Below are 12,466 nucleotides of genomic sequence, written 5' to 3' on the forward strand. Positions count from 1 at the left end.
CTACGCTCCACTGCCAGGGGGGCTTTTACTACTTGGAGGGTCCCTCCAGTCGGGTGCTGCACAGGCACAGCGTGCGGGCCCTGCCCCAACGAGCACCCAGCACAGGAAGGATTATCACCCCCCCCCCCCGTCTTACAGAAGGGAAACTGAGGCACAGAGCACCGGAGGGACTTCTCCAGAGGTACAAAGGGGGCTAGAGCAGGGCTGGGGGATGAGCCCACGTCCCCGGGGTCCCGCCCCAGGGCTGTGACCTCTGCCCCGTCTTTCCCCTCGGAGTATCCACGAGTCGAGATTTGAGGGGGGCAGGTGCCGCATGGGCAGTGGCGGCAGAGTCTCCCTGCCCCTCCTACTGGCAGGATCCCCTCGGCAGGGTGTGGCCGGGGCCCCAGGTCAGAGACGGGGGGTTGAGCAGGGAGATGTCTGAGCAGCTGGGAAATCCCCCCCCAATTCCTGGGGGCTGCAGGACTTAACTCTTCTGGGGTAGGCGGCCGGGGGCCAGATCCACCCCTCAAGGCTCCCCCAGCATCAGGGAGCTGGTGCTCCAGCCTTGCAACCCCCACATCCCTAGCCTGCTGCTGCACCCTCCCCCGCCCAGCCCTCTCACCCCCACCCTGCCCCTGCATCCTACCAGGCCCACTCCCTGGCAGCCCCCACTCACTGAGCCCCTCACTTTGGCCCCATCCCAGACCCTGGGGGGCTGTAACATCTACTAGCCTGGCCCCCCGCTCTGGCCGGTGAGGGATGGGGCGAGTGTCTTTCCCCTTCCGTGGCTGAGGGCTTTTTGTGGCTTCTCGCGTGTGCGGCCCCCGACTGATGTTCCTGGGGGCCAGCGGCCCCCGACCCAGGTTCCCCCCACAGGCTGGCACGGTCCACAGCCGCCTGTTCTCTGGGGCCTTTCTCCTCTCCCCGAGCTCTAAGGGGAGCAGCTGGCCGGCTGGGGGCTGGGCTCGTGGTGACTGAGCCCAAAGCCAGCCTGTCTCGCCACCCCCCTGCCCCGGGGAGGGGTCGGCAGGCGGGCAGCAGCCCCCGAGTCACTGTGGAAGGGCTATGGGGTGTGGGCGTCACATGATCCCCAGCCGGGCGCTGGACCAGGGCAGAGCTCCTGGGACTCGCGTTAATGGATTTACCCTTCACCAGTGGCATAAATTAAACCAACCCAAGCTGCCCCCCCCCCCACGTGATCTCGCTCCCTCTGCCTGTTCTGGAGCTAGCCGGGCCCGGGGGCATCCGCCAGCCCATCCATATGCAAGGGCATGATTTCAGAGCGGCCCCGTGCTCTCGCCAGGGGCGGTGGCTGCACGAGACTTGGGGAGAACCATGGGCCCCTTTTCCTGCTGCTTCCTACATCGCCACAGGCACGGGGGCAAGGCTGAGGTTCCCCCCCCAGCCACAAGTTCTGGCCCAGCAGGACCCTCCCGCCACGGCCTGGCGGGACCCTGCAGCTGCCGCAGGGCAAGGAAGGCAGGAAGCAGCCACTCTCAGGAGACATGGGGGGGGGGGGGGAGTATCAATTCTTGGCTCCGCCACTGACTCCCTGTTTCCCCCTGAGCAAGTCACTTTCACTCTGGTTTTCCCCAGCTGCCCAAGGGAGGAGAAAAGCGGAAGGATTTGTCTGTTTCCAGTGTAAGGTTGGTGGGGAGCGCGCCTGCCAGCCCAGCCGGGGAGCACAAGGGTGTTACGGTCTGGGATGGGGGGGCGCCCCCTTACCCAAGCTGCCAGCCCCATGTGCTCTGTGTGGCACTGCCAGTCCCGGCCCCGCTGCAGGCTTAGCCCCACGGACGTGCTAAATGGCCCTGCCCGCTGGGGCTGTTCCCTGGTTCGAAGGCGCTTTGGAGAGCTCGGTGAGCGAGTCGGACTTCCCCGCCCGCTGCGCAGCGCTGCCCAGGGACCCGTCAGCCAGCGGGGCCTGGGCCTCCCCACCAGCTGCGGCCCGGCTGCACTGCGTCCGGGCCTCCCCCGTCAGCGAGGGCCGGGTTCGCGCACCAGCGAAGGAAGCTGCAGCCGCCTCCGAGGGGCCGTGAGATGCAGGCGAACGGCGCGTTCGTGGCTGCAGCCAGAGCCCTGGGTTCCTGCCGGCGCCACTGTCCTCGCGGGGTCCCCCCAGTTCGGGGCTCAGGGGGTCCCGGCGCCCCCCAGCCCGACCCCTCCTGCCCCGGGCAGCCCCGGGCTGCGGGAGACCCTTGTGGCGGCCAGAGGCGGGACAGGCCGGCAGGAGCCAGCGCGGGGGTCCGTCTACACTGCAGCAGGGAGGCGGCTTCCAGCCTGGGGGCGGGGGCGGCGTCTGGTGCTCGCAGCGGTTGCTTAAGGTGAGGCTGGTCCCTGAGCTGCAGCATCTGCCCGGCCCCGCTCTGTGGCCGGCAGCCTCCGACTCCCCTGGGCCGGGCCGGTCCCTCCCCTGCGCCTGGCCGCAAAGCAAAGGGCCGCTCCCCGCAGAGGCCAGGCCGCGCGCTTGGCTCGGGGTCCCGGCCTTCCCGGAGCCCGTAACAGTCCCTGGGCGGCCCCGCCGCGGGGTCGGGGTCGGGGGCACCCGGGCGGCTTTGTACAGACGCAGGCGGAGCTTTTAAAAAGAGCCCAAAGCCCAGTGAGCCGCTGCCCCCGGCCCCTGAGTAACACCCAGCGAAGCCCCACGCTGGCCGGAGCGCGATGAATTCGTGCGGGGGGGGGGGTCCCTCCCTCCTCCTCCCCTCCCCCTCCCCTCCCCCAGCCGCACAGCCCCGGGGGGCTCCCTCCCCTTCCCTCCCCTCCCCCAGCCGCACAGCCCCGGGGGGCTCCCTCCCCTTCCCTCCCCTCCCCCAGCCGCACAGCCCCGGGGGGCTCCCTCCCCTCCCCTCCCCCAACCGCACAGCCCCGGGGGGGCTCCCTCCCCTTCCCTCCCCCAGCCGCACAGCCCCGGGGGGCTCCCTCCCCTCCCCTCCCCCAGCCGCACAGCCCCGGGGGGCTCCCTCCCCTCCCCTCCCCCAACCGCACAGCCCCGGGGGGGCTCCCTCCCCTTCCCTCCCCCAGCCGCACAGCCCCGGGGGGCTCCCTCCCCTCCCCTCCCCCAGCCGCACAGCCCCGGGGGGCTCCCTCCCCTCCCCTCCTCCAGCCGCACAGCCCAGCAAACTCAAAACGCGTTTTGACCTAAATCTGCATTTCCCCTCCCCCCGCATAAAGTTTTTACCAAAAAAGTCCCTCCCGGGAACAAGGATCCTGCGCGGGGGGGGGGCCGGGAACAAGGATCCTGCGCGGGGGAGGGCCCAGGAACAAGGATCTGCGCGGGGGGGGGGCCCGGGAACAAGGATCCTGCGCGGGGGAGGGCCCAGGAACAAGGATCTGCGCGGGGGGGGGGGGGCCAGGAACAAGGATCCTGCGCGGGGGGGGGGCCAGGAACAAGGATCCTGCGCGGGGGGGGGGGCCCAGGAACAAGGATCCTGCGCGGGGGGGGGCCAGGAACAAGGGTCCTGCGCGGGGGGGGGGGGGGGGGCAGGAACAAGGATCCTGCGCGGGGGGGGGCCAGGAACAAGGATCCTGTGCGGGGGGGGGGCCAGGAACAAGGATCCTGCGCGGGGGGGGGGCCAGGAACAAGGGTCCTGCGCGGGGGGGGGGGGCCAGGAACAAGGATCCTGTGCGGGGGGGGGGGCAGTGTATTTTAGCTGCCAGCGACCCACTGATGGGAGAAGCTGCAGCAGAAAGGGCCGGGGGGTGGGGGCTGTTCTCCCCGGCTGCACTAGCCGGGGGCTATCAGTAGCCAGAGCACAGCGGTGGGGGGTTTGGGGTGCAATGTGCGGCTGGAGGGCTGGCCTGTGGATCCGGCTGCGTGTGGCTGGCGCACTGAGCATCGCGCTCACAGCGAGACGACTGGGAACGTGGGGCGGGATAGAGCAGTGCGTCCCGCCTTTGGAGCCCAGTTTCAGGGTCATTGCTAGAGGGGCGCCAGGCCGGGCCCCTGGCCTGTCGCAGGGCTGCCTGGATGGGCGACCTCGACCCAGCCGGATCCTGCTGCATAGACCCACAGCAAGAGGGGGACCCTGCCCCCTGCCCCCATCCGTCGCGTGCAAGCCGGAGGGCTCCTCAGGGCTGGGATTTCCTGCGTCCCGCTCCGGTGGCCACAAGGCCGGCTCGTCTCGCAGCAGCGCTCAGATTTGGTTCTGCCCCCAGGCACGCAGCCCCCAAGTGAGAAATCGGCGCCTTCTCCCGCTCCCAGGCCACGTCCGCGCCGCCACTCGGCTGCTGGGGTCAGCGTGTGGCACTCGGGGTGGGAATGAACCGGCCCCCTGAGCCACGTAAGTGACACGGGCCCACGCCCTGGTGGGCGGCGCTGTCCCGCCGGCACGGCTCCCGCGGCCTGGAGGAGGGGGGTTGCTCCGGGCGCTCTCCTGCCGGCACAGCAGCTCCGCTAGGGCGCAGCTGGAAGCTCACTAGTGTGGTCGCAGCCCCACGGTCTGTGTGTGTGTGTGGCTGCGACCACACGGCTGGTCACACGGCTGGCCCGGCAGCAAAGAGACGCCCCCGCCACCGGAGCCAGCTGCCTGCCAGTTGGGCTGCAGCGAGTTGGGGCATGTGGCAGGTTTCTGGTTTCCTAACTGGATCTTCTCCCTCCCCGTTGGCTTCACCCCCCGCCCCCCGCAATCCCAGCTCCTCTGACGGCTCCGCGGGGAGGCTGGCTGCGGGGTCTGGAGCAGGCAGGGCGTTGGCTCCGCCACATGGCCCGGGTGTCTGCGTGGGGGACACGGAGCCGCAGCAATGGGGAACCCCCCATGGGCGCTGCGGGGCGGGGGGCAGGGCCCGTCCACAGCGCTCTGCTGCGCAGGCAGAGACGCGGGGGGGCCGGGGGCCGGGAGGGAGGGAAAAGTTCAGTCGCTGCCTGTGAGCTGAGTCCGCTCCGCTGTGTGGCACAATGGCTCCATTCATGGGCGTGCACGTGGGCACACGCATCCCCCCTCCCCCCACACACACACCACGGACATCACCCTCCCCCCACACACACACCACGCACATCCCCCCTCCCCCCACACACACCGCACATGCCTCCCCCCTCCCCCCCACACACACCACACACATCCCCCCTCCCCCCACACACACACCACGCACACGCGCATCCCCCTCCTCCCACACACACACCACGCACACGCGCATCCACCCTCCCCCCACACACACACCGCACACGCCTCCCCCCTCCCCCCCACACACACCACGCACACGCGTATCCCCCTCCCCCCACACACACACCACGCACACACACATCAGCATGCACACACGCATGCACACACACATCCACCCTCCCCCCACACACACACCACGCACACACACATCAGCATGCACACACGCATGCACACACACATCCACCCTCACACCACACACACATGCGCGCACACACACCACACACGTGCATGTGGGCATACACACACCATCATACACACACACACACACGCACTACACATCAGCGTTTCCTCCAAGCTATGCCCAGCCCAGCTTCCCAGGTAATTCCTCAGCCCTGCCCAGTCGGGCTCAGGTCTATGCGGGGAGCTGACGAGCCCCCTGTGAAGCGGAGCTGCCGCAGCCGAGAGCCGTCACGTCCAACGTGTGGCCTGGTCGAGTTTTTTTGCGGCCCACGACTACGTTGTTATAAACGATCCGAGCGCGGCCGCCTGGTTACAACGTTTATAACGGGGGCGGCCGAGCCGGCTGCATGTGGCTCTTTGATTAAGGAAATGCGGCTCCTGCTGCTTCTGAGCCGCGTGCCCGGACTGCTCACGGCCGCCCGCTCTGCGCACCCGTCCCGGCGCCTGGAGGGAGAAGCACGTGGTGGCGGCGGCAGCTCCAGGACCCAGGCGTTAGGTTAGAGCGGGGGGAGTTGGGGTGCCTGGCCCTGGGGGAGAGGAGGGGAGGGGGCAGGGGGTGCCTGGCTCTGGGGGAGGGCGACTGGGTTAGCGCTGGGGGGGCTGAAGCACCTTAAAGCCTTCATGGATGCAAACAGCCATTTTACACGTCACGTCCTTGTATTCTAGTCAAACGAGACCGGAACGAGCCTCGCCAAACGTAATCGATAACGATGAATAATTGCGACTTCCCGCGAGCTTTCAGGGCCACCAAAGGCAACGTCCCTCTAGCGGTTTTCACTCGGGCGGCCCCCAGTGGGCTTTGAGCTCGACGTGCCGCCCGTCCCGCCCGCTGACGCCCCTCACTCCTTTGCTCTCGTTGCAGGCTGGCGGAGGCGAGTGCCGGGCAGCAGGAGCGGCTGCAGGCCATCGCGGTAAGTGCTCCCTGCCCGGGGACACAGCGGCACGGGGGGCTGTCTCTGGCCCCTGCGGGGCGCGTGGTGGCCGGGCTGGGGGGCAGGTGACCCCGGGGCCGGGAGGAGGGGGAGCCGACGCGCCCGTGGAATCCGCCCAGGGCACCGGGGGCTTCGTTCCCATCCAAGCACCGCGCCCAGGGGGCCAAATGCCCGTGGGGGGGGTAGGGTCGTGCCCACAGATTGTACAGCCCTATGGTCCCCTCCACTCCGCCGGGGGGCAGCGCCCCGCCCCCCAGGCCCTCCTGGGCCGGAGCCCTCTGGCAGCACGGAGGGACCTCCCCGGGGGTGGGAACAGCCGCCCCACGCAGAGCGGAGCTGCCTGGCGGTGCTGGGGGTGTGGCTGGGGGGTTGCTGCCCTCCTCAGTCTCTCCAGGCCAGTGGGAAGGGGAGCCCCTGTTGGAGCTGCCCCCAGGCGGCTGGGCAGGGCCCTGAAGGGCTCCGAATCCAGGGAGTGCAAAGGTCGGCGTAGGCCCCTTCCCCCCCCCCCCCCCCGTCTGCCTTGCGCGGGAACAGGGGCCCCCGCAGCCGGCGCCCGGCTCTCCCGTCGCGGCGCCTCCCCAGGGCTCCGGCCGCTCCCGTTCACAGCGGCATCGCGGGGGGGGGGAGGGGCACGCGGACACCCCCGAGACCAGTGCCCCCCTGGCAGGAGGGGGCAGCAGAGACAAGGACTTGAGATTAACCTGCCAGTCCGGCCCCCCCCCCAAAGTCTCAGGGAGCCTCCAGGGCAGCTGGTGCCGACTGGCGGGCCAAAGACCCAGATAACCGGCCAGCAGCATGTGGCACAAGTGTGTGGAGCAGAGGAATGGGGGAGCCCGGGCGAGGGGGCGGGGGGGGGAACCCGGGCGAAGGGGGGGGAGTTTGGGTGGGGGGGGGAGTCCGGGCCGGGGGGGCTGCTTGTCTGGCCAGCGGGGAGGCTGAACGGGGGACATTCCGGGGGAACGGCCACGTGCCCATCGCTCTCACGAGCGCCCCGCCGTGGGCCGACCCGGCGCGTGGGAAAGACGCCCAAGACCTGCTCCTGGAGGCTCTTGACTTCTGGGGCCCTTTGGATCCGGCCCCCGGGGCTGCGGTTCCTTGACCCCCGTGGCCTCTCCACTGACGGGCTGACCCCCTGCCCGCGGGCCAGCGGAGGGAGCCCTTCCCGGCTCCTCCCGTGGCCGAGGCCAAAGAGCTGGGTGCGCGCGGGCGCCAGCTGGGCAGTGTGTGAGGCGCCGTTCCCCTGCCTGGGGGGCAGGGACGGGAGGGGGCTTGAGCGGCAGCTGGGAGATGGGGGAGTCAGTTTCTAGGGGGGCTGCCACGAGTGTGCGGAGGCATCTGGGCAAGGCCAGGGCGGGGCATGACCCTCCGGAGACGGGCCGTGGGGGGGGGGGCAGAAAGGGGCCGTGGGGCGGGGGAGGGGCAGAAAGGGGCCGTGGGGGTGTGACGACGCAGTCAGGGTTCCCCCAAATCCTGCAGCCCCGTAGCAGCAAGACCAGACTCTGCCCGTCGCAGCACAGGGGGGTTTATCGCTCCTTCAGGGCACAGCCCAGCACAGACGGGATGTGGCTGCAGGGCCCAGGGCCAGGATGCTCAGACCCAGGGTTAGGGTCCATCTCCCCTAGGTCCCCAGCTCAGCCTCCTCTCTCCATGCTTCCCCCACAGCCCCTGCCCCCCTCCCCGGCCCTGCCCCCCAGCCAGGTGCTGGTCTCCGCCCTCCTCCCTTTGTGTGTCTCCCTGGGCGGCTGAGCCTGGGTGTCTGGGTTAATCCACATTTGGGAGAGTCAGTGAGGATCTCCCCTCCCAGCGCAGGGGGACCCCCGGTCCCAGAGCAGGCAGCCCCCCCACTGCCCAACCCCACAGCCCCCCACTACGCCACGGGGGGGCCAGAAAGGGGCATTGTCCAGAGAGCAGGACGCACCATCGGCCAGGAGCTGAGATCTCCCTGCAGGACGCCGAGCGCCCTCCGCCCCCAAAGGCTCAGGCCCCAGACGGACGGTGGCTCGTCCCAGAGCTTCCCTGCTCCGGGCGGAAGAGGCTGTGACCGCTAGGCCACGCAGCCCCCAGCCCCCACCCTCGTGCGGCCCCCCGCGGCCCTGTCCCCGCTCGCTGCCACGCGACGGGCACGTTGCTCCTGGCCGGGGAGGAAAGTGAGCAGCTGCCGGGCTGGGCTGCCTCCCCCAAAGGCGTCAGGCCTGGAACCCCGACCAGCGGGAGAGTCTGGAGACACTCGGCCCCGCCCCGGGGCTCAGGGAATCCAGTTCTCCTCTTTGGGAAGACGCAAGGCCCCGCTGGTGAGGCAGGGAGGGCTAGTGGGCAGAGGCACTGGACGAGCAGCCAGGAGATGGGGTTCCCCTTGGACACGTTCCCCCTCGCGGGAATGGCTGCTTTGTCTCTGTGACCCGGCGTTGATGGGGTCAGAGCCGCACTCTCCCAGGAAGAGCAGTTGTGGGGTTCAAGCCCCAGAACTGGGAGTTGAGGCAACCGGGTCCCTCTTCCAGCTGTGGAGACAGTAAGGTCTAGTGGTTAGAGTGGGGAATTGTGAGTCAGGACTCTTGGGCTCTGTATTCGGCTCTGCTGCTCCCTTCCTCTGTAGCTTGGCCAAGTCCCCGTCCGCTCCGGGCCTCAGTTCCCCGCAGCTGTAAATGGGGGATAGGATTTCCCTGTCTCACTGTAGTGTAGGGGGCTCCCCTCCTTTCTGTTTGTCATGGGCTTGGAGATGCAGTGTGATCTAGTGAATGGGACACTGGATTGGGAGTCAGAAGCCTTGGAGGCTTTGGCCACTGCCCTGCTGCATGATGCTGGGCGAGGCATGTGCCCTGCTCGTGCCTCAGTTTCCCCATCCACCCCTTGTCTGCCTTTGTTCCATGTGTAAGCTCTGTGGGGCTGGGACTGTCTCTCGTCATGTCTCTGTGCATGATCCCAGCGGGGCTCCTTGGCTTTATAGAAATAATTCGTAGTTATAATACTTGAGGTCCAAGTTCACACTGGCTCTGGGAAAACAAGAATTCTGGGCATGTGAGTGACTGTCGTTCCCTTCAAATTGGGGCCAGCATCAACGGCAAACAAGAGGCGTTATTGTCTGAGGAGCACAGGCTCTCGTTTAGTCGGGCACACGCGCCTCGGGCAGCGTAGTTACATTCACATTCTCCGGGGAGAACATGGGGGTAAGTGAAGGGCACAGACATTTCAGGAAAACACGAGACGTGAAGCAAATACCTTGCAGGTGTCCAGTGACCCCTGGAGCTGCAGCACTTTCACCTCCCCGGCTCGGTCCTTCCAGCTGGGACTCTCAGGCTGCGTCTACACTGCACGGTTATTCCGGAGTACGCTCCGGATTAGTCCTGGGGCACCTTCTGTATTGGAGCGTGAGCTTTCGTGGGCAAAGCCCCGCTTCACCAGATGCATCGCTTTTGCAGAGTCGGACTAACACGCAGGAGCGGCCCGAGGCAGCTGGTGCCCCAGGCGGAACGTGCGGTCGGCGCCTCCGCCTGCATGGCCGTCAATGGAGTGACATCGTCATCGGGCGCCCTAGGCGATGGCCGAGTCCGCCTATAGTCACAGGCCACCCCTGCTAACACGGCTACCCCTCTGACACTATTCTGGAATAGTTATCCCGAAATGGCTTATTTCGAAATAGCACATCTGCACTGCAGGGAACCTCCAAATGAGTCCGGGACCGGCTCCCCTAATGCAGACGCGCTACCTCGATTTAGAGCCCCAGGAGGAATAACTTAGAATGGCCCTGGGGAGGGGCTAGCTCGAAATAGCAGCAGCGAAGCGTCTACACCAGTGTTTCTTAAACTTTTTAAGACGGACGAACACCAAACAATAATTTTTTTTATGAGAAACACCAAGGATTTTTTGTTGGGGGGGGGGGGGGGGAAGGTTGGGGAGGAAGTTACTGAGCAAAAAAAAAATTTTTTTTAAAAGGTCACCTGCCCCTTTAAGGGTGGCCATTTTGAACTCTGTTCTCCGCAACACAGCGGTGCGCCACGGAACACCGTTTAAGAAACACTGGTCTCCACACTCCTTATTTCGACACAGCGATTCGGAAGAGGCGCTACTCTTTGTAGAATGAGGTTTACAGAACCCGGAATAAGCCGTCCGTTATTTCGAAATGTCGGAATTGCGGTGTAGACACTCGCATAGTTATTCCCGACTAACGGCCATTATTCCAAAATAACTTTGCCGTGCAGACGCGCCCCGAGTGGCTGTGCAACTAATGCTATTCCAGCACTGTGTAGAGACCCTCCTGAAGACCAAAGCCCCAGGGCGCTGGGTGCTGTACATGGTGTGAGCCAGCCCCTGTGCCAAAGGGCTCAGCATCTGGCCCAAGGACGAATTATTATCCCCATTTTACAGCTGTGGGCCCGAGGCACAAAGCACTGATGTGACTGTCCATAGGACAGGGACAGTCTGAGCCAGCACTAGAACCCAGCTCTCCTGCGTCCACCTCCAGCCCACCCCGTTTCCCCTAGGGCCCAAGCTGAGACAGCCAAGGCCAGGCTGAGGGCCCATCCCTGCAGCCTCAGGGCTGCTCTATTTTACACCCGCTGCCAGCAGCTAGCCACTAGTCCTGGGTCAGCAGGGGGTGGAGACGCCCCAGCTGGGCCTGCTGCCACGGGAGGGAGACTGAACACACGGCTGGGGATCCCAGGAGGGGGAATTCCCATCGCAGCTGGAGGGGCCGGGCCGCCGCGTTCGTTCGTTTGTTCGGTCGGTCTCGTTTTTCCGCCCTTGGAAAGGCAAAACCGCACGGTGAGTGTTGTGCGCTGTTTGTTTAGCTGTCCTGTGTCCACGGAGCATTGTTTGCACGGTGGGGGGGTAGTTGTGTAGCGACGCTTGTTGGCGGAGCTGTTGTGCATTGGTTGTGTGGTGCACGGTGAGTGGTGTGCGCTGTTTGTTTAGCTGTGCTGCGTCCGCTGAGCATTGTTTGCGTGGTGGGGGGGTAGTTGTGTAGCGACGCTTGTTGGCGGAGCTGTTGTGCATCGGTTGTGTGGTGCACGGTGAGTGGTGTGCGCTGTTTGTTTAGCTGTGCTGCGTCCGCTGAGCATTGTTTGCGTGGTGGGGGGGTAGTTGTGTAGCGACGCTTGTTGGCGGAGCTGTTGTGCATCGGTTGTGTGGTGCACGGTGAGTGGTGTGCGCTGTTTGTTTAGCTGTGCTGCGTCCGCTGAGCATTGTTTGCACGGTGGGGGGGTAGTTGTGTAGTGGCGCTTGTTGGCGGAGCTGTTGTGCATCGGTTGTGTGGTGCACAGTGAGTGGTGTGCGCTGTTTAGCTGTCCTGTGTCCACGGAGCATTGTTTGCGCGGTGGGGGGGTAGTTGTGTAGTGGCGCTTGTTGGCGGAGCTGTTGTGCATCGGTTGTGTGGTGCACAGTGAGTGGTGTGCGCTGTTTAGCTGTGCTGTGTCCACGGAGCATTGTTTGCACTGTGGGGGGGTAGTTGTGTAGCGGCGCTTGTTGGCGGAGCTGTTGTGCATCGGTTGTGTGGTGCACAGTGAGTGGTGTGCGCTGTTTAGCTGTGCTGTGTCCACGGAGCATTGTTTGCACTGTGGGGGGGTAGTTGTGTAGCGGCGCTTGTTGGCGGAGCTGTTGTGCATCGGTAGTGTGGTGCACGGTGAGTGTTGTGCGCTGTTTGTTTAGCTGTCCTGTGTCCACGGAGCATTGTTTGCGCGGTGGGGGGGTAGTTGTGTAGCGGCGCTTGTTGGCGGAGCTGTTGTGCATCGGTTGTGTGGTGCACGGTGAGTGGTGTGCGCTGTTTGTTTAGCTGTCCTGTGTCCACGGAGCATTGTTTGCACTGGGGGGGGGGTAGTTGTGTAGCGGCGCTTGTTGGCGGAGCTGTTGTGCATCGGTTGTGTGGTGCACGGTGAGTGGTGTGCGCTGTTTGTTTAGCTGTGCTGTGTCCACGGAGCATTGTTTGCGCGGTGGGGAGGTAGTTGTGTAGCGGCGCTTGTTGGCGGAGCTGTTGTGCATCGGTTGTGTGGTGCACGGTGAGTGGTGTGCGCTGTTTGTTTAGCTGTGCTGTGTCCACGGAGCATTGTTTGCGCGGTGGGGGGTAGTTGTGTAGCGGCGCTTGTTGGCGGAGCTGTTGTGCATCGGTTGTGTGGTGCACGGTGAGTGGTGTGCGCTGTTTGTTTAGCTGTGCTGCGTCCGCTGAGCATTGTTTGCGCGGTGGGGGGTAGTTGTGTAGCGGCGCTTGTTGGCGGTGCTGAGCGT

The 12,466-nt window shown here is 65.8% G+C and overlaps 1 protein-coding gene across 4 annotated transcripts in view; it reads left to right on the plus strand.

The window, feature by feature from the left end:
* The window catches only part of PALM (paralemmin), a 48,059-nt gene that overhangs the window by 17,082 nt on the left and 18,511 nt on the right, over nucleotides 1–12,466 (plus strand). For 2 of the 4 annotated variants that reach the window (XM_075902608.1, XM_075902609.1), the window contains exons 1-2: nucleotides 1,517–2,306; nucleotides 6,184–6,232. In XM_075902608.1, the coding sequence (XP_075758723.1) occupies nucleotides 2,023–2,306; nucleotides 6,184–6,232 (333 nt within the window). In that variant the 5' untranslated portion in view covers nucleotides 1,517–2,022. Of the gene's footprint in view, nucleotides 1–1,516; nucleotides 2,307–3,752; nucleotides 4,263–6,183; nucleotides 6,233–12,466 lie in introns of those variants that run through there. The other 2 variants (XM_075902612.1, XM_075902610.1) reach the window with 2 other exon arrangements.

Source organism: Pelodiscus sinensis, chromosome 19 (genome assembly GCF_049634645.1).
Source record: "Pelodiscus sinensis isolate JC-2024 chromosome 19, ASM4963464v1, whole genome shotgun sequence".
In the NCBI taxonomy this organism is placed as follows: Eukaryota; Metazoa; Chordata; order Testudines; family Trionychidae; genus Pelodiscus; species Pelodiscus sinensis.